This window comes from Nipponia nippon, unplaced genomic scaffold (assembly GCF_047370975.1).
Source record: "Nipponia nippon isolate SJK-2023a ecotype South Korea unplaced genomic scaffold, ASM4737097v1 scaffold_4, whole genome shotgun sequence".
NCBI lineage: Eukaryota > Metazoa > Chordata > Aves > Pelecaniformes > Threskiornithidae > Nipponia > Nipponia nippon.
Window position 1 is genome coordinate 126,267,902 of NW_028262358.1, and position 20,984 is coordinate 126,288,885.

Below are 20,984 nucleotides of genomic sequence, written 5' to 3' on the forward strand. Positions count from 1 at the left end.
TGTCCGTTCATTATCTGTATCCTTCTGTTGTTGGTCTCCCTCATTTGTGTCTTTACAAACTGAAAGTCGGTCTGTCTTCTGTTTGCCTCACGTCGCAGATTCTGCAGGCTCCTGCATATTTTTATTCTCTCTTCTAGTTCTAACTGTATTATCATCATCATCATCATCATCACTATTATTATTTAAGATGGTGGTGATCTCTAGTTAACAGTCCCACTCATTTGTATACATGCACCATAATATTTCCTGTTGTTTCCTATTCTGAAATGCCACAGTATACTTGATCTGTCATAATTTATTCTGTTGAGTTTATTTGGGTTTGGATTTCATTTTTTTCGAAAACACACTTTGGTTTGGGTCAATGCTGCAGTTTAACCAAATTGCCTTCTTACTTCCTTGTCGTAGTCACGTGTGCCTCTTAGGCTGTGTTATGGTTGCCTTAACAGTCTTTTCTGAAACAAAGGATTTTATTTTCTTCCCTTCAGTGTCTTAATCTTTGTTACTCTCCTAATTAAAAAAGACTTTCCTAATAGGTAGCGTCTCTGTTGAAGGTTTTCAGTAAGTTGCTACTTGCTTCTTCAGGAAATGGAAATTAATTACATTATGGTACTTTGAAGTTATTTGTATAATCACTTCTTGAACCACCTCCAGGTTTGGAATCCTTTCTCTTTGCATTCTCTAGAGATCATTTTTCATGAAACAACACAACTTACGATGTTCTGCAACCATTAACTTTTTGCTTTAGATGCGAGGTAGGAAATCTGCCTACTTGTAGCAGTGCATTTAAATAGACGGTATCAGTGTCCCGCGCGAACCGAATGCGTTTCAGAAGTCGATTTGAACTTTTGACGTAGTTGGAATCAGAACCCAGCTGTCGGTTGCTGTAAAACAAGCGGTTTGTACTGTGTGCTAATAATTTCTACGAATATTTTGAATTTCTCTTTGGTCATGTTCTTCTGTCCTCCTCCCCAGGCCTTGAAACAGCAGCAGCAAAAGCAACAGCAGCAGCAATGCAGAGCAGGCATGCCCGTGTCGTCTAACCAGCACGTCCTTCTGAAGGCCGTCAAGGCAGCCAGTGACTCCACACCTGCAAAATCCGGTATGTGGCAGTGACGCTCCGGTGCGTTCTCTTACAGCGTGTCTCTGTAAGTTGTCTTTTATTGTTCTTAGGGGACGAGAGAAGAAAGTGCTCTTTTCATATGGCGCTCTTTTTGTGTCGGAAATAGTCTAGCTTCTGTTTTCCTGGCTTTGATTTTATTAGGAATGCATTCAGTTAAGAATAGATCTTGAATAGATCGTATTGTGCCGTTGTCTGATTAAAAAGCTTCTTTCCATGATAAATGTCTTCCCCTACAGTTGCCTGTACGCTGTGGTCAGGTCCTTCTCATGGCTAAGCAAATTAGGTCGTGTTTCTCTTCGTATTTATTTTTTTCCAAAGTGGCTTCTCGTTCTGTAGTGTGGCTTTCATGTCTTGTTCCAAAGATGTACATTCTGACCTGAAAGATCCCCAAGAGGTTTCCAGCATTTACGCTGCATCAGAAGTTAATGAGATCACTGCTCTTTTCTTGTTCCTTCAGCAGTGCATTAGCTCCCTTACCAGCAGCAGCATTTCACTAGTTACCATGCATTCTTGGTAGCTACTTCTAGCATGTTTTCTCTAAATTCTTTTCGCTGTAACTGATTTCCATTATAAGCTCCTGGTTCTGTGAGCGTGACTCAAGTTGTTTTCTTTTACATGCAAGAAGTGTCTCTGTGTTTGTATAGACTGATTTTCACGTTGTACAAGTAAAGGACTTCGTAGACTAACACTGTCATTATTTTGTCAATCCACAATTTGTCAAGTCACCTGTGAACATTACCAGTAGTGGCTCTGTACCATCTCCCCGATCACTGAGCACCAGCTTGCTTTTGTTCGTACTATGGCAGGAATCAGGACAGTGGGCCTATCAAAGCAAATCAAACACGTTTGGCCTGGTGACCTGCGTGCGTCCCACACTGCTGCTAGCACATGCATGAAGTGGCGTGTAAAAGCAGAGCAGGCAGGTAGTAGAGCTCTTCCAGAATTAAGCGTGTTGTGCCCAGGGGCCTCCAAAGCAAGAGGAGGTGTCTTTGTGTCTCACAGAGTCGGTGGGATTTTCTTCAGTGGCTTTGCCTAACCTGGGGGGTGGGAATGCTGACTTTGTAAATGCCTTCACACTGTAAAAACTGCTCGTTGTTTGTTGAGCTGGCCTCCTTAGACCTTGATTTGATTAACTCTAATTAGCAAACAGGCAATGAACAACTATAGTTTATTCAACAACTTCTTGCCACTCGTGACTTTTGTAGACATCTCTTTTCCAGTCTGAAGAGTCCTGCTGTATTTTCTCATTCCTCATATGGAAAGCTATATGCTTTTTGCAATAGAGAATGAAAACTGTACATAGTATTCCGAGTGCAGATGCATTCTGAATCTGTATAGCATCGTTTTGGTATTCTATATTTTGTTCATCTTTTGTTAACAATTCCTAGCATTCAGTTTGCTTTTTTTGACCCAGCCAAGAGCAGGCATTTTCCTAGAACTGTTGAGATTCTGAGACTCTTTCCCGAGTTGTCATTTTGTATTTTGGGGCCCAACACTATGTATGTACGGTTAGGGGAGTTCTGTTTGTACATCACGTTTCTGTACAGTGAATCATACCTGTTCTCTTATCGCTCATTGTCATTAAGTCCTTCTGCAGCTGTAATGGGGAGGGGGGCGTTGGGGCCTAAGAAATAACCGAATTTAGGTACAGAGGGTTGGTACATGTGTAATGGAGCAGGGAGAGGCAGGAGCGGGATCAGCAGCATTGTGTACAAGAGGAAAAGAGGGGTGGCTTTTTGGGGCTGAGATCTCTTCCAAAAAGCAACCGTCTCCTCCTCTGCTTCCCAGTCCTGCTGATTCTGATCCTGCTCCACCATCTTCTGCAACACGTACGCAGTCCCTGCCTGTTTAAGCTGTGCGTTCTTCTGAAGTCCCTGGCCTTACACCCCATCTGTTACACTAATTATCATGGGTAAAATGCTGTGCTATCTGTCAAACTCAGACACTTCTATGAGACAGAAATTCCCTCCCCCTCAATAATTACCCTGTTTTTCCATCCTTCACCCTTGATTTACTTGACCGGTCCTGATTCATCTCAGAAAGATGATGATCATGAAAGTGTAACCGTTGAGGAAGACGCAGCAAGAACGCTCACTCCGAAAGACTTCAGTCAGGTGTTCTCCCACAGATGGAGTGGCTGAGACTGGCAGTCATGAAGCTTGCCCAAAAAAAGGGAGGGAAAGCAATCAGATCACAACAAAATTACATCTCCAGTCCCAAATCCTAAGCTGTTTGCAGTCTTCTTAAAAATGACCTTTTGGTAAAGCCTGATAACATGGGTAATACCAGACCGTTACCGTACAGAAGGCAGGTGTGCCTTCATTATTCCTGTAGCATCTGTTAACCTGATTTCAGTCCCCAAACTCCTTCCCCTTCCCAACAGTCAGTCCTTCAGCCAACAAGCCTGTGCTTAGAACAAGAAACAACTGCATGCGGGGAGAGGAGCTGCATCTCTGCTACTGAGTTAATCATTGCCAAAGCACTGGGCAGAAGAACTGGAACTCCATCAATCCATTCTGCTAAATTCCCTGACATAGCTCTGGCCCAGGACAAGCTAGCAGTCTCCTTGGCAATCCTTGGCACGGCTTGGTGTTCAGCACAGGCCAGGCATCGTTCCCTGCAGGCAATTTGAACGTGGCCAGCCCGGCTTGGGGGAGACAGAAAGCGTGAGGATGTGAACACGGCCAGTTTGTGCCAGTTGTTCTTAGGGCCAGGGCAATGCCCAATGTCACCGCTCTGTTTACGGGTGTAGAAGTAGCCAGAGAGGATTATACAACAGCAGTAAGACAATATTAGCACGAAAAACATTTTGTTCTTGGATATCCTTGGTGTAATTACGTGAATGTTTAGCTGAAATTCAGTCGTCAGGTTAAGAAATTTCATAGAACCGTCAGAAACTGGGCCCAGGTGCACCCCTGAGAGCTCCTCTCGCCCACAGCCTTTCCTCAGGGCAGGAGCTGTGATGCATTCCTGACAGATGTTTTCTTCAGTCTGTTCTGAGAGATGCCAAGACCAAAAGCTCCCAGCAAGTCTTGCCCTTCCTGCTTTGTTAACTTTATCCTTAAAATGTTTTTCTTAGCCTCTAATCAGAATGTTTTCTTGCTTCCTTGGGTTTAAACCCAAGATTTCCTGTCCTATCCACCACGGACGCAGAGTGCAGGTTATTTGATTTCTTCTCCCTACCACCTTTTACATAATTGGAGAGGTTTCCTCAATTCATGCTGATTTTCTTTAGTACAAAATTCTTTCTGTGTTTTAGTGTGTTTGTTTATTCTCCCTTTCCAAATAGCTCTAAACAAATCCAAACCAAAACTAGACCAATCTGTCCTGGCTTGCTGGTTATATACTGCTGGACTGTTTCTTGTAACATCTGGTCAGACATATGCAAGGTTGCGGCTACGCACCATATATCCAATTGAAAGGAGCAGGCATATTTATCAGCTGTGCTTCGTGCATCATTTAATAGCAGAGTAAGTATTTAACAGTTGATGAGGTTGCCTGTTGTTCCCAGGCAGCTTTGTAGTTCAGACCCTTTCAAAAAGGTTAAGGGGAAAAAGGTTGATATCATCCTGCTTGTTTGAAATTCAGTCCTAAGCTGTGCTTGTGCCCTTTACGCCTAGGCTGGTGTGGTCTGAGAAGGAAGCCAAAATTAATCCAGTAGAAAATTACACGTTTCCCCTGACGGTAGTAAGAAAGGGCAGTGCCAGGTGTGTGAAGTCTTTAGCATAAAATGATAGTTTAAAAACCTTTTGCAATTTCTCTGCTAACTAGGATTAAACCTGAATGGTTCGTTAGCACACCAGGCAGATATTGTTCCTGGAGGACCCCATCTCCTGGGCTCCCTGCCCCAGGAGGAATTGCATCTTCACTTAGGGAAGTAGGAACAGAGGAGACCTAAGAGGGACTGAAACAGGTAGGGTATTTTGTAAGATTGTCAGCTAACATAGAGTAATTATTAAAATAGAGTAATGGAGTAAGTAATCCAAACTCTTAGAGTACTTAAAGTACTGTTTGGTGTCTTCGTTTTTTGTGATTCTAACGAGGCTTTTGCCTTTCCCGGGTATGGCCAGGATCCTGCTGCTGGAGGCCTGCTGTCTGGCCCTTCCCAGGCATTGCATGTCAGGCTTGTAGGGCAGGAGGTCACGGCGTATCAGTTTCTCTCCTTATTTTGGTTTCACACTTCCCAAACTATTGCCACATCCACCTTAATCATGGGTGAACTATTTTCTTCCAGCATCTCTGTTTCATTTTTGTTACTGGTTTTTTTTTCTCTCTGACTTCCCCATATTTTGCTGCTACGTTACAGTTGCAAGCTACCGTACATTCTGCCTGTCAACTTATCCAGCCTTTCTAGTACTGCTCTGAAAATACGTTAGAATCGTAGGACCATTCGTGTCGGTCGGGACCTCAAGGAGGGCTGTAGTCCAACCTCCAGCTCAGAGCAGGGGCAGCTTGGCCTCCACCAGGTTGCTCAGTCAGATCTTTGGAAACCTCCAAGGATGGAGGTAGCACAGCCCCTCTGGGCCCCTGCTCCATCGCAGACTGTCCGCATGGGGATAAAATTTTTCCTTATATCCTGGCTGACTCTCGCCTGTCTTTTCTTGTCCTCCTGCCTTGCACCACTGTGATGAGCCTGGCTCCATCTTCTTGCTGGCCTCCCGGTAGGAACAGAGTGGTGACTACCAGATCTCCCTCAGCCTTTTTTCTTCTTCAGCCTGAACAAGCCCTGGTCCCTCAGCCTCTCCTCACAGGGCAAACGCTGCGGTCCCCTGAGCATCTTGGTGGCCCTCAGCTGAGCTCGCTCCTGGTTTTTCTCTCTTCCTTGTATTAGAGGCATCGGAACAGGACACAGAGTCGAGGTGTGGTCTAAGGAGTGCTTAGCCAAGCGGGATAACCGCTTGCCTTGATCTGGTGGCTGTGGCCCTACAGCCCAGGATGCTCTTGGCCTTTGGTGCCAGGGCACAAGTTCAGCTTGTGTCTGCCAGGACCCCCAGGTCCCTTCCGGCCTGTATCGCTGCCCGGGGCTCTTCCTTCCCAGGGGCAGGACTGTGCGTTTGTCCTTGCGAGGTTCCTGCTGGCCTGTTCCTCCAGCCTGGCTCGGTCCCGCTGGTGGCAGCTCTGCCCTCGGGCGTAGCGACTGGTCCTCGCAGATTTGGCGTTACTTGCAAACTTGAGTAAGTGCCCCATTGCCTCCCCAAATAAAAATGTGAACCAGGACCGGTGCCCTGAGGCACCCACTCGTTACCAGCCTCCAGGCAGAGTAAGGAGCGTGACTCTCCAAGCCTGGCCGCTTCACCCGCTGCTTACCCATCTAGTTGTCCACCCGTCCAGACCCTAATGTCCCAGCTCACATACAGTAGGGTGGGACACGATGTTAGATGCCGTGCTGAAGTCAAGGTAAATGGCATCTACCGCTCTTCCCTCATCCACAAATCCTGTCATTTGATCACAGAAGGCAATCAGGCTGGTCAGGCATGATTTACCCATGGTAAATCCATGCTGGCTGCTTCCAGTCATCATTACCTCCTTTGTGTGACCAGAAATGTGCTCCAAGAGGAGGCACTCCATGATTTTCCCAGGGAGGAAAGTGTGGCTGACCAGTCTGTATTTTCTCAGATTGCCTTTTGGGGCCTTTTTGAAGGTGAGTGCAACATTTGCCTTTCTGAGTTGCGGGGAATCTCCCAAGATCTTCATTTCTTTTCAAAGATGGTAGAGAGGGGCCTTGTGAGGACACTGGTGGGCTCCCCCAGGACCCTTGGATTCAACTCGTGTTGTCCCACAGGCTTGTATGGGTAGAGACAACCTTCTTGACTCATCTTCCTTGCCTGTCTTTCCTGAAGGGTTGGTATCTATCCATGCCAGCATCCAGCCATGTGAGCTTTCCTGCCTTAGAGATTGTGAGGGACAGAAAGAAGTTAAGGATCGAACTCATTTCACGTGTGGTCTCCGGAAAGCCGTATTCCTCAGCTTTTGCTATGGCCTTATTCGGCTGATGTAGGGTAGGAACAGTGTGTGTTTATGCAGCCCCCGTTTCGACTGAACACTGGTGACTGTAAAAGCCTTTGAATGTTACTGCAACATGAGTGGGTTTTGTATGTTGTTCATCAGCATCCACGGAGTCCTTTTTTCCCCTCCTGTCCACGTGATAGTCCATAGAAATAGCTCCCAGCTGGGGCTGTGGGATATATAGAGATGGAGAAGTAAATTAAGCATACAAGTGGAGAGAGAACAATATTCTGATAGAAAGCAACACACTGATTCCACAATTTCAGGGATGTATGTAGTCAGAACTGGAACAGCTAGCCTAAGGGAGAGAAGGAAGGGGGAAGGAACCAGGCAGAGAGGAGTAAGAGAGGCGGATAGGGAACAAAGCTGGCACGGACCAGGTGAAGGAATTGATTAGTTCAAGTCATTAATCAGAGCCAGCATTCATTTCGTTTGTGACTTAATCACATGTATTGTGGAGTTTCTCTTTCGAGGTATGGGACTTCGGTACCTTTCCGTACTTGAGTGAGTACCTGTTCTACACATAAACCTAAAGGGAGCAGAGGGAAGGCCAGCTCTTGTTCGTAATTCATCTCGCTTGAGAAGAGGAGGGAAAGGGAGGCAGGGAGAATCTAGGGAAGGAGCTCTTCCCACCGGCAGAAGAAATACTGCTATACAAAAGAGAATGTGGGTGGCAGTGATCTGTAAGGAGAAATCATAGTGGTGAAATCTGTCTAGTTTGGCTAAGGAGTGACTTTGGAGGAGGACATGGAAATATCTCTTGAGTATTCGAAAGAGGAGGAGGAATTACTGAGGGTGGTCTAAAAGAACAAAAGCTACAATAGTAGGTTAAAATTTAGAAAGTACACATAAAGTATGAAGAGATTTTTCCTGACAGTGAACTCTAACGGAAACTAAAGCTGCCTCCAAAAGGAAGTTTTAACAAGATTATTACTCAATTGGATATAGATGGGAAATAAGATGGGACTAACTGGGAAATAGACCCAAACCATCAACGAAATGGCTGCCTGTCCCTTTATTTTGTGACGGTCTGATAGCTACAAAGGGGTCTTCTACTTTCAGCCTGTTGGGAAGTAGGTGCTACAGGAATAAAGGCGTCTCAGTATCCTAGAAGTGCTTGTCCCAGAGCCGCTGGGATTAGGGTATGCACGTTACAGCATCTTCATTTCAGTCCAAACAGATGTCTCATGTAATATTTCTTTGTACATCCCTGTGTTTAAATGTTTCGATTTCCTGTGCAGCTTGGGAAGGAAAGCACTCAGATGGACAGTCAAGCAGCCCTCAGAACTCCACCTCCAGTTCCTCTCCCTCTGTTAAGCTTGATAACTCCTTGCCAGGGTTGGGGAAGAAACCATTCCAGAGATCTGACAGGCTCCATGCAAGTAAGATATTTATTTTTCTGCTTACAGAGATTTGGTTGCTCTGATGACAGAACAAAAGCCTAAATAGCAAAATTGAGTAAAATGTGTAATTAATTCCATTGCTAAAGTGACTTCTGGACAACTCCGCAAGGCACTGCTAGTATGCTGTGTCAGTTAGGAGAAATAATTCAAACCTTACACATGCAAATAAGCCCATTCTCATTTCTTATCATCAGGGGTTTCTACCTGTGAATTTGCAGCTTGCTGTTTGAGAAGCAAGAAAGGAGTTGCATTATTTAGCAGGCTTTTTAATGTGCTTAAGACACTTTGATAACATTACAAAGAAAAAAGAAATTCCTTCCCAGATCTTTATACTTCAGACCCCACTGTTGTTTGGCTTCCTTGCCATTCATCGAGGTTAGGCCGTTCTCAGCCCTCCTGACCTTTTGTGGTTTCTTTTATGTACACCAATGATGGGATTGACCTCGGTGAAGGTATGGATATGCCGAGGTCTCTATCTGTGCTAACCTTCCTAGATGTCCTTTATCACCGGTGAAAGTAGGCACTGTTTCGTTTGTCCCCCGTGATGAGGAAATCCTGCAACTGAAGTAGATGATAAACCTGCAGAGCCATTTTCTGAATGACTTCTAATAGAGCAAACTTCCCCTAATAAAACAAGCCTCCATGGCATTTATTGTGTGAGATACTGTTACCGTAAAAATAGTTGCTGTCACCCCCGAAGTCAGGAGGAGCAGGGTCTGCCTTAGCATTACCCGTTTTGCTAATAATGCACTTCTAATCTAAGCTTCAAAACACATGCTGTTTTGCTGTTAATAGCCAGTGGATGAATCCAAAGGAAAGAGAGTACACGGTACAAATGCTTTCTTCATTGTTCTTCTCTGAATTTGTAGCACGTACGTGGAGCTGGCTGTAGCATAAGGGTTAGTGCTGGACTTGCTGGCTTTCAAACACAGAAAGAGAATAGTTACTCATTTTTACTGCTTTGTCTAGTGTTGTGGCTTCTACGCAAGCACAATGAGCACAATTCTTCCGAAAAGCTTTTGCTGAGAACAAAGTAGGAAAGTCCAAGAAGAAATCCTGAGGAACAAACTGACCTTAACTAGAGGCTTAAAATAGAAAATTGATGTGGCTAAAAGCAGTTCTAGAAACCCTGCTGAAAAAGCCTCCTCACCGGTCCCCAGAGCACCAGGTTTCCTACCAAAGTTAGGTGAACTGAGGCAGGCTACAGTATAGGAGGTATGGAAATTTTCTGTGCTGGAAAGCACCTCCCACATTCTGTTTTTAATTGCATGTGCAAAGGTAAAATGTATTTTTCAAGTCAAGGTTTGAAGTGGATTGCTGAGGTGGCATTTTGAAAATCTCGGGTACGGTGAGCTCCAAAGGAGCCTTTAATCCCCTCAGGTAAGATGTTACTTACATCTCTTGGTTCATTGCAGGGCAGCTGAAGAGAACAAAGTGTGCCGAAATTGATGTGGAAACCCCCGACTCCATCCTCGTGAACACAAACCTGCGGGCGCTGATCAACAAGCACACGTTCTCCGTTCTGCCTACGGAATGCCAGCAGCGCCTGCTGCTGCTGCTGCCGGAGGTGGACAGGCAGGTATGTCGTGCTTGCTGTTGCGGAGAGAAGCCGGCCTCTTAGGCGTCAGTAGGGAGCATCTCCAGAAGTAATTCAGACTAGACAGTCAGATACCCTGTTTATGTCTAATGGGACAGATTTTTTCTTCTGTGCACAGTGTAAAAAAAAAAAAAAATAAATTGGAAAATTCTTCAGTGATTCGTTTGGGTATTTGTTGCTACTAGAAAAAAAGAAATCAGGTGTGGTAAACCAGTGGTTAATTCTGTTTAATCAACTCCATATTCCCAGCTACAGCAGGAGCAGTGTTTCTGTTACGTTGGACTTGAAGAGGGCCAGGAGTGATGGGAAGGCAGCGGTTTCAGCATCTTCCTCTCCCCTGTCCTCTCCCAGACTCTCTGATACAGGATTAACCCTGCAGCCTTTTAGGCTGGTGCCTTCCCACAGCATACCTAAACAGATGCAGCCATTTAGTTCCAGCCTCTTCTGTTTCTCATGACCCTGTGTCACTGCTGTCAAATTCTGAATTTGGTAAAGTGAAAACTGAATGAGTTTTCTGTTGCATAGTCACACTCTCCAGACTGCAGAGTAGACTTGACCTGCTCCAGAGAGCTTGTGTCCTGGCCTGAAACACAGACTAGATTAAAGGTACCAAGCACGCAGTGGGAGGCAGCCTTGAAGGCCATTTATTTTTGTGGATTGTCTGTTTAAAATCTTTGTGTGCGAAGAGAGGAATTTGGAAAAGAAGAAAAATACTCAGTGGGGAGGAATGGGTTCATTTGCTCTGGCAGTGGCACAGAAGAAACCATGAAGGTTTTCACTGAGTTCTTCACTAAACAGTTGGTGAGAACTGGCACAATTAACGTGAGCAACAAGGGGGTAAGAACTCAGCCCTCGGTACTGAAAGAACAGCTAAGAGAGCCTCTTGATAAGACAGTTATTTCAACTCGGCTGGATCTGATGAATCTCATCCGAAGGGGTACATAAAAGAACTGCCTGAAGCAATCTCAACATTATAGTGTTTTCTTCAGCAGCTTGTGGAAGGCAGGGATGATGCTAAGAGACAAGAAAAGAACAAATGTTGCACTTGCATGTAAAAGGAGGAAAAACCAATGAGTTGAGGAAGCGAAGTTCAATCTGTTTACGCTCAATAGCAGAAAAGCTGTAGATGGAACAAGGATGCTTCCTTCCTTTTACCTTGTTCATGTTATGTTTGTCTTCAGCGTTCCTACCCAAGTGGCTGGGAGCTTCAGAGCAAAGTGGGGTTCAGCGCTACACTTCCACTTCAGTTGTAGGGTGTTAATTCAGATGCCTTAACACATGTGCCTCGAGCCATTTTAAATGTTCGTTAGCTATCAAAGCCAGCTTCAAGATGCTGCTCCAGATGGAAATCTTCTCTATGTCCTGTATCAGATCTGCAAGTCCCTTGAAGATACTTTTCTGTGTGGTGTTCGGATTAGTACTAGATGCCTGTGTTTGCACACCTCGGTCACCTCCCAGGAGCCTAGGTCTCGGCTAGTTACTCTGGGCTCCTTTTATAGAAAGCAGAAATGCAGCTGGTGCCGTCAAGAGCCTGTGACCAAATACAGGTGTCTGCTTCAGGACAAGATGAACCGAGCCCCCACCTCCATACACTCCATTGACTCGATCACTGTAAACTGTGAAGGGGCACCAGACGTAGGCGCTTAGGGCACAGGCATCCGTGTTAGTGAAGGTATCTCCGTCTTCGCAGCTGGGCTGCTTTTTGGTTCTCACAGAGCGTTAAAAATGCGTATGGGTCTGGCAGCTGCCCTGCGGTCTGCTTTACAGAGGATGCTTTGCTGAACAGATAGCGTTCGTTTGGAGTTAGGAGGAGTTCTAACATTTTGCGTTGTCTCATAAATTCTAATCTTCAATCAGCATTCATCGGGGACTTGTTAGTCCAAGGCTGAGCCAATAAATACTTGAAGGAATGGTTTTATAAGTCCTGTGGCCTTTGTAATAATTAGGTATGTGTCAAAATATGATGTGATGGAGTTTGCAGCTGGGGTTTACTGGCAAGAACCTCACAGCAGATGGTAAGGCATTTCTGCCCTGACTTTTAAGTTTAATTGTCCTTAAATTGAATTAGAATTTGACTGAGAACAAATTTTGACTAACTAAATAATATTGCTTGGCTCCTGAGAGGACAAATTTTACATTTCACTGTAGTGAATCTCCTAGAGCAGCCCACCACATCAAGTGGTGATGCGTGCTTTATAAAATGTCAGGCTTTGCTGTAGTAAACAGGAGAAGAGGTGAAGGCGTTGGACATGCCAGTTGTGAAAGGTCAGATATCTGTTGTGTTGTGCTTGGCGGTGACTCAGCCTGAGCTATCACAGCTGGTGCTTCTGTAGGAGAGAAAGCGGGCACTTGGAGGCACGGCCCAGGCAGCCCGGCGGCACTTGTCTGCCCTCCAACGCGAGGAGCAGGCAACACCGTATGTGCGGTAGAGGACAGCCTTGTGAATTCTGCTCCCTGGAGTCGATCAGTAGAGATTTGGACTAGAAAATAAATCTCTGCTTTTGTAATCCCTATAATGGCTGCTCCTAACTTAATTATCTCTAACTAAATCTTACCTACAAAACCTTCTGTTAGGTCACTTCCATCATTTTAATGACCTGCATCACAAATCCTGCCTCAGGAAAAGCAGTGTTTCTCTTTATCAGCTCCTGCACTGTTGGACATTTGCTGCGCAGATCTCCCAGTGTCATCAGCCGTATCCTGCATCAGCTGGATTTTGCTTGTTTGTTCTGGTTTATTATTTATGTGAGAAATGGAAGCACATCAGTCATCAGCCTTGCCCACTGCAAGTTTTTGCGACTTACCGAATGATACGTGTATTTCTGTGTTTCTGGTAGAGAAATTCCACGTTTACTCCTGTGGGATAAAGAGCAAAAGCAAACCTCATACATGTTGTATTACCCGGTTATAATTTCCCCCCATGCTACGTTCCAGTCTTAGCCTCATGCATCCTCATTTATGTCCTACTCTAGAGCATGACTGCCCTGTTTGGTTAATGATATTTCAAAGACAGAGTGGGTTTTGAGCTTCATTTGTCCCTGGTTTTGCTGAAGCATCAATGGTTATGATTATATACCTGTCAGAGTTTTACATGATACCCTTTATGTCCTTGCTTTTCCTTCGTGCACTTCATTATGTTCACCGGAAGACAGCAGAGCTGTTGCTCTGGATGGTAGTTCAGGCGATATCGTGCATTCGTTTTGCAGGGCAAAAGGCACCTGAAGCAGCTTTTCGGAGGCTATGCTGTTCTGTCTCCATGTGCTTCTCCTTCCCACCTGTACCATCTGCTGCTCACGTGTGTTTGTGCAGCAGCAGGACTGTAGAGGATTGGGCTAAACCAAGGGCGAGGAAAATTGACCACAGCCTCCTAGATCCCAGACCTGGCTAAGCACAGCCTTAAGAAGACTGTTTATTTTCTTCTGAGTGAGTTAAAGGCAGATTGCGGAGAGATTTGTGGCACTGCTGGGACTCCGGCTCTCTGTTCAGATCCCGTGTGACAACATGTGACATTTGTCCTTCCAGCTCGTTCATGCTATTTGCTTTGTCGTGTATTCCAGGTTGGGGCGGACGGTTTGATGAAGCTGAGTGGCTCTGCGCTCAACAACGAGTTCTTCACTTCAGCTGCCCAAGGCTGGAAGGAGAGGCTGTCAGAAGGTAAAACTTCCCCAGGCTGCGAAGCAAAACGCTAGCAGGCTTTCAGCTAGCGAATGTCTTGGGGAATGTGTAAGAGAGATTTTATGGAGAAGTTGAAGCACTGGAGTGACTCACGAGGTGAAGTCAGCTGCAGTCAATACAGCCCGTGAGAGCAAACGCAGGCCTAGAACTATGTAATGTCAAGGTCATAGAGGGGGCTGCAGTAAGGAGTTCTCTCTTGAACTTAACATGTGGAACAATGAGCAAGTCTGTGGAAGAGATGAGAAAAGAAGGAAAAATGTGTTTAAAATCTTGTTCAAATGACAGTAGAGCTGTGATATTCTCAAGTCGCGGTAGCTAAATATAGCCCACTGCTAAGCGCAGTAGAGAAGGTGAATTATGCTCCCAGAGTAATGCACTTTGTCGTCAGCGAAGCCGTCCAGCCACAGCTGGTGTGGTCAGTCCTTTGAGCCATAATTTTTTATATAGCGTAAAGTCAGCCATTTCCTAATCTGTAGGACTCCTGCGCCTCCAACAGTCATTTGCACTTAGAGGTGCTTAATTCCATGATTCGATCAAATCACATCATCAGAAGTGCGCTCGCTCATTGCGGGCAGGGACCATTTCCTCTGCGGAACTGAACCGTGCAGCCCGTCACTGGAGTTTTTATAAAGACTATAGCACCAGTCGTGACTCGCTTTAAGAAGACGGGAATATCATTTACTCATGCCCAGATGATTGACTCTTAAGAGACTTTTCCATAGAAAACGGAATTCCCATTCTGTGTGAATAACCCTTTATATTTGGTAGATGCTGGGTGTATCTATGCCAGTAAACAGGAAGGTATAGAACTCAGCTGTCTAATCTGTTTAATTGTTAAAACCACCCCCAGTTTTAGCCACCATCATTTAGTGTTTTCCCTTTAATGCTTCTTAGAAGACCTTTTGTCCGTTCCCTCTACACATCTAGAGGGTGCAGCTGCGTTTACACAAAGACTTTCTCACCAGAGTAAAACTGCTGCAGAACCTGCTGCGGTGGTAAAGCGTGCAGCGGTGAGGGTGAAGTCTGGAGATGGCCACTGACGTTCTCACTGAGCACTCTGTCTCTGCTCAAGCTTAAAGCATGATGCCACCATGGGCAGAGCAGTCCTGTAGGCTTTCTTCAGCTACTCTTCAGGGTACTGGCGATTCATAACGATGCTGTTTGGGGTCACCCACAGTAGTATTGAACGTATGCAGGCCTGCTCATGCTCAGCGTCAGCATTGGGAGCAAGCCCTCTTGGAGTACGTCTCTGGGCATGTGAAGAAGGTGGCGATTGGAAACCGTCAGCATGGTTTTACCAAGGGTAGATCATGCCTGAACAGCTTGACTGCATTAAAAATGACGGAATTTGTGAACAAAGGGAGAGCAGTGGGTGTCATTTACCTCAACCTAAGCAAAGCTTTTGATAACCGTCTCCTCCAGTACTCCTGTATCCAAGCTGGGATGCTAGGGTCTAGGTGGGTGGACAACCAGATGGGTGAATAGCTGGTTAGACCAAGCTTGACCAGCTTGGAGTCACGGTTCGCGGCTGGAGGCTGGTGACAAGTGGAGACCACAGGGGCCTGTCCGGGCCCCTGTCGTATTTACCTTCTTTATCAGTGACCCTGGGGGAGTTGGTGGAGGACACCAAACTGGGCACACCAGTCAATACGCTCGAGACAGGGCTGCCATCCAGCGGGACCGAGGATCCTGCCCCTGGGAAGGAAGAGCCCCCGGCAGCGATACGGGCTGGGGAGGGGTGACCTGATAGCAGCCCCCTTGTCCCTACGGGAGGCCATCGGGAACATGGAGCCAGGCTTGTCCCAGTGGTGTGTGGCAGGAGGATGACAGAAAACAGGCCCGAGTCAGATGGGACAGAAGGAGAAGCTTTTTCCCCGTGAGGACAGCCCAGCAGTGGAGCAGCGGCCCAGGGAGGTTCTGCCTGCTCCGTCCTTGGAGGTTTTCAAGACCCGACTGGCCAGAGCCCTGAGTGAGCTGGTGGAGGCCAAGCTGCCCCTGCTCTGAGCTGGAGGTTGGACTGGAGACCTCCCGAGGTCCCCATCAACCTTCAGGTAGACGTTGATAAGTAAATTACTTCCACTTGACTGCAAGCTACCCCGTAGGTTTTCACCGTGCTTTGCATTCGGTATGCTTTTAGTCGCAATCTCCCAACTGGGAGCCGCAGGTGGCATAACCACAGCAATGCAAGTCCAAGAATTCCCTGCTGCAACAGAGACCATCTCAAATGAATGAATTTTGTACCCTGTTGCTAAACTACTCTAATTAAAGGCAGGCGCTCCACTGTTTTCGATGCAACAGACTTTCTATATTTATTTACCTGACGAAGTTTATACAAAAATAGAACAGAAAGCTGGTGTACCAGAGATTCTGTTTTGGGCCCTCTGTACTTGCCGCATTAAAAAGATGACTGTCCTGATTTAATACTGACGAGGAACAGTGTACCAAAAAGGGACACGTTCTTTGCTTCCTTTGGACATATTTTGGTAACTGCATGGAGAACAAACTCAGCAAGAATTTCTTACCATCCCCTTATTTGACGGGAGAAAATTGTTGAGAAACAAACTGTGCAGTCATGGAAGTACCCAATTTCTGTTAATCTCTTTAAGGAATCCCCTCTCTTTGGTAACTGCAGCATTGGAAAAGATCCGGTTCTAGTAACTCCCTCCTGCAGTGCTAAAGAGCACAAACAAAATGGTGTGTGAACTAGATAAACCTTGAGAATGAATGAAGCCAGGAAGCTCAAGGCCACGTGTCTGTCATCAGAGCACTGCAGTTGTGTCAAAAACCCAAGCTTTCTTGTTGTCTAATGATGAACTCTTAAAATATTAACATACGGTCTTGCAAACCTTCATGGTTCAAAGCTGTGTTGGGGAGGGTTCAGGCTTGACATTAGGAAACATCTCTTACAAACCGCAGTGCCTGCATGTGTGAAACCTGCGCTTCAGATGTGTGAGAGGGGTTTTTTTGTTTCCCACCTGCCTGCGACAGAGTAGCATCCGTTGCCAGAAATGTTTTATGTCATTTGTGCTGGGCAAGAAGTCTCTGATGTTCTTGCGTGCGCATTTCACCACAGCCATCCACGGCTGGCGTTTCGAGGTGCCATATTGCTTTGCCATCTGCACAGGCCGTATCTTCAGATCCTTCAGAAAATGGCAGTTACGTAGTGCCTGCGTACATACAACATACGTTTGTCTATAGATTTGCAATCATTTAACGAGCGCTATTTCACATAAAGCATCTGTTGGCAGCCAGAGTGGACACGGGCAGGGGCAGGGGTTGTGACTTGGGCACGAAGCTGTTGCCCAGCCCCTGCGAGGAGCAGGCAGCAGCAATGCTCTGCAGCTCGGGAGAAATGCTGCAGTACCACGGGCAGGGCTGCGGTGTCGCAGCAGCGAAGGGGACTTCTGTGCGATAGCACTCGCGCCTGCACGCGTGAAGGCTCCTGTGGTTCCCCTGATTCCTTTTATCCATAGCTTTTCTTTTAAGAGATCCTTTATTGCGTTTTGCAGGTGAGTTTACACCAGAAATGCAGCTAAGAATACGGCAAGAAATAGAAAAGGAAAAGAAGGTCGAGCTGTGGAAGGAGCATTTTTTTGAGAGCTACTATGGTCAGAGGTAAGACATTCAGCTGGCTTTTTGAGTCCTGCGTTGCCCGTGCAGACATACCTGCGTGCTGTCCATCAATAAACATTACTTTTCGTTAGTGCTGAAAGCTGAGAAAGGTCTCTAGCTTCAGCTGGCTGCCACAGAACTGAGAAAATGCTTTCTAATGCTTTAACCAGGGTAGTACTGCTTTCCTTAGGCGAGGATGTCCTCTAGACTTTACATCTTAACTTTTCCTGCTCCTTACTACGGTACTTGGAGACGCTCTGCTCTTACGGTTCTCCTAGTGCCAGGATCCTGGAGATCCCCGGGGGCGTGGTGGCTGAGCAAACTCTGCCTTGCAGTCGGTCACCCATACGTGACACCCGGTGTACTTCCCCACAGCTTCAGTCAGACACCTATTTGCTTAAACTCCCAAGTCTGCAAGTCTTTTCTGCTGTGTTTCTTTTCGCTTCAAGATTTTCCCCTCCTTTTGGGCTATGGAGAGGATTTTGGGTTTCTGTGTGAATAACTGTACTGAGAAACTCGAAAATGAACAGATGCATGTAAATAACTAATCAGGAATTTTGTATCCTGCATCTTGACAGTTAGCTTTTATGCTTGTCCACAGTAGCAAGACTTCGGTTCCCTGTAGCTCCTAAGAACTTGGCTGGGTGAAATCAGTCCCATGGGTTCATCAGGCTGGCTTCATCAGACTTTATGGGTTCATGCCTGGGCAGAAAACCCAAGTTTGATATTTTGTTACGAGGGAGGGATGAAGTTAATCCCAAATCAGACGTCACTCTGGGAATTAGATTCCCAGCTTGTTCATTTCTTTCACAAATAAAGATGGATGAATAACACAGGGAAATACTCCCAGCTTTTTGATGAAGGAGAAATGTCGGTCCTAAGCTCAGGGTACCTCAGCGGTTCTGGCACCAGCCGCGTTCCTCTGGAACAAACGGTGGGACGCTTTTCAGTGTCCCTTTCCGCAAACGTCACCATATGAGCCTAAGTCAGGTGCAGGCTGCGTGGGGCTGGGCGCACGCTGCCGAGATGTGCCCGTGGTGGCTAATAACGGGAATGTTTACTGGTGGCCAAATTTATTTGATTTGCAGCCTGGAAAATTGGTGTCTGGGCAGAGGACTAGATCTAACCTGCATTCCAGGTATTTCATTTAGTTGGTTTTACACTTCGCTATTAAGTTCTGTTTCATGTGGAAGTACTGACAGTACAGAAGGTTTTCAAAGATCATGGCGTAGAATTCGGTGCATGAGACGTATTTATTTAGGGTGTGGTACGTAGAGAATCCTCTCTCAGTTCTCGTAAGGATAGCATGCTTTTTGCAAGAATGGTCTACAAAATAAAAATTCTGTTTTTGTTGATAGTTCCGGATTAAGTCCTGAAGAGTCCAAGAGACTGACGACAAACACCAGCCCTGCCGAGACAGAGACTGAAAATCCAGCAGCTGAACAGCCCAAATGCACGCCGGCCTCTCTGGCACCGCTCAAAGAGGAGCGTACTTCTCCGTTAGAGTCTAAAGCACAAGCAGTCCAGGAAGCACCAGCGATGAAAAAAGGAGGAGAGGAAAGAAGAGAGGAGATGCAGCCAAAACCAGCCAAACCCACAGAGGCTTCAGTTTCCCCGGGCGGGTGTGCAGTGAAACCTAGCGACCATTCTCTCCGTGTGAAAGAGAGAGGCCAAGGAGAATCCATTCAAGAGAAACCACAAGCTGCCGTTAGTCAAAAGGCAGAAGAAGAGAGAAAGCACGCTGCATCAAAGGAAGCCCTAGCGAAGGAGACTGTCGGTACCTCAGTTTTGGCCCTGAGTAAACCAAAGAGCCCCGAGGCAGGTGAAGCGGTAGCAAACGTGAGAGCTCCAGTGATGACTCCAGAAACACCAGAAAAGAAGTCCCCTGTAAATGAAGAAATGGAAGTCAGCGTCGAAGCCCCTAAGAGGAAGTCAGAGAATCGCGAAGAAGCTCTAACCACTCCGGAAAAAAAGCCACGCATCATGGAGAACTGTCAGCACCACCAGGCGTTTCGGACCCAGCCGCAGTCCTTTCCTGCAGCGGGGACCCCGGTGCCACGGGTGCCCCCACTCAAGGTAAAGAGAAAGGAAGACAGATCCACAGAGTGGCCTCACGTGGGTCAGCGCAGCTGGTGGCTCTCACAGAAATGCTTCCTCAGTTCTAGTTATGTACGTAAATTATGGTACCTGCTTGTTTTAGTGATGGAAATACTTGGCACAAAAACGTAAAAGCTCAGCTGTTGGCTAAAGGGAAGCTGCCGGCTGGCTAATCAAGGTCACTGCTGTTAGGTATCTCTCGTACACACGCATCTGTCAAAAGATCTCTTGGGCAGAAGCTCAAACGGTTGTGTGAGAGCCCCAGACTGAGTGTAACAGGGAGTGCTGTAGGTCACGGTGGAAACTGGGGAGAGCTGCGGAGGAACTGCGAGACTGTAGTAACAAAGCAAGGTGTAGCCCAGGAGCGCACAGAACTTTGCAGACGTGTGCGCATCCCCAGCAGTACAGTAACAGGTCCAGAAAGAATGCTATCAGCAGCTTCCTCTATTATGTCAAGTCCAGAAATGAAATCATTTACCTGTGTGTAAAAAAAAAAAGACTGTCTAGGAATAACGCAGTTCTCCTCTACACCAGCTGAATGCAGTGTAGCGCCAGATGAGGTCGCAGGGAAAGACTTTTTCAGGGAACATCTCAATTCCAAAAGCCCTTTAGCTGCTGAGTCTTAGCGAGAACCTCCACAGGAGAGGAAAGAGGCAATAAATCACCACTAGGAGAGGGCAGGTGGAAAGGAAGCACCAAGGAAGGTCCCAGACTTTGGCCTGGCCGGTGCGGTTCTCTCGCACGTGAGATCCAGGTCGCGGGACCGCACGCTACCGCTGAACTGCCGGGAGATGCTGCGCCGGTAAGTCATAAACGCTCTCCCGTCAGGCGTTTGATGCGCTTTCCGAAAACGATTGCAAGGTTGCACATCTACAGATAACGCTGATTCTCTCTTCAGCGATGCTGTGCCCAACAGCAGGCAGGGAGCGGGTGAACCAGCACAGAAGCATTGTTCACAGACACCTGTGACTGTATGAGGAGCATCTTGGCTTCTGTAGACGAGGGCCTGTGCTTTTTCTACCAGAATTTGCTCTGGTTAAAGTTCAGCTCCCTGGTTTGGGGCCTCAGGCAGACGTTGTGAATGGACAACTGCTTAATTACTGTATTTCTGTGTGTCCTAAGAATTCTCCTCTCCTGTTAAGATTATTTTATACTAGGAAGTATACAAACGCAAAATTTTAAAAACGGTTCGTTATTCTCACTGTGTTAATAAGTACGGCACGAAGGTAGGAAAGCATTAATAAAGTTTGTTAGTGACACAGAATTGGGGGAAAACTGTCAATAAAAGAGATTTGAAATATCATACAGGAAGGACGGTTGACCTTGCAGTGTGATAAATGTGGGATTTAATTTAATAGTAGAGTGAATTTAAGGGCGATTGAAAATAGTTTCCCCGTAAGGTAGAAGATATGTCACCTCAGAAAAGAAAGAAGCGGTGAACTGGTTCCTCAGAAGATGAGCGGGAGGCAGCGAG

General features: G+C 46.4%; 1 protein-coding gene across 10 annotated transcripts in view; it reads left to right on the top strand.

The window, feature by feature from the left end:
- ASXL2 (ASXL transcriptional regulator 2) overlaps positions 1 to 20,984 on the top strand; it is a 134,353-nt gene that overhangs the window by 99,780 nt on the left and 13,589 nt on the right. For 8 of the 10 annotated variants that reach the window (XR_015708589.1, XR_015708590.1, XR_015708588.1 and 5 more), the window contains 6 exons: positions 973 to 1,099; positions 8,368 to 8,508; positions 9,945 to 10,108; positions 13,684 to 13,780; positions 17,311 to 17,416; positions 18,772 to 19,582. Coding sequence is in view for 4 of the 10 variants with exons in the window: in XM_087776253.1 (XP_087632379.1) it covers positions 973 to 1,099; positions 8,368 to 8,508; positions 9,945 to 10,108; positions 13,684 to 13,780; positions 17,311 to 17,416; positions 18,772 to 19,582 (1,446 nt within the window). In the remaining 6 variants the exon portion in view is untranslated. The remainder of the gene's footprint in view (positions 1 to 972; positions 1,100 to 8,367; positions 8,509 to 9,944; positions 10,109 to 13,683; positions 13,781 to 17,310; positions 17,417 to 18,771; positions 19,583 to 20,984) is intronic. The other 2 variants (XM_087776251.1, XM_087776252.1) reach the window with 2 other exon arrangements.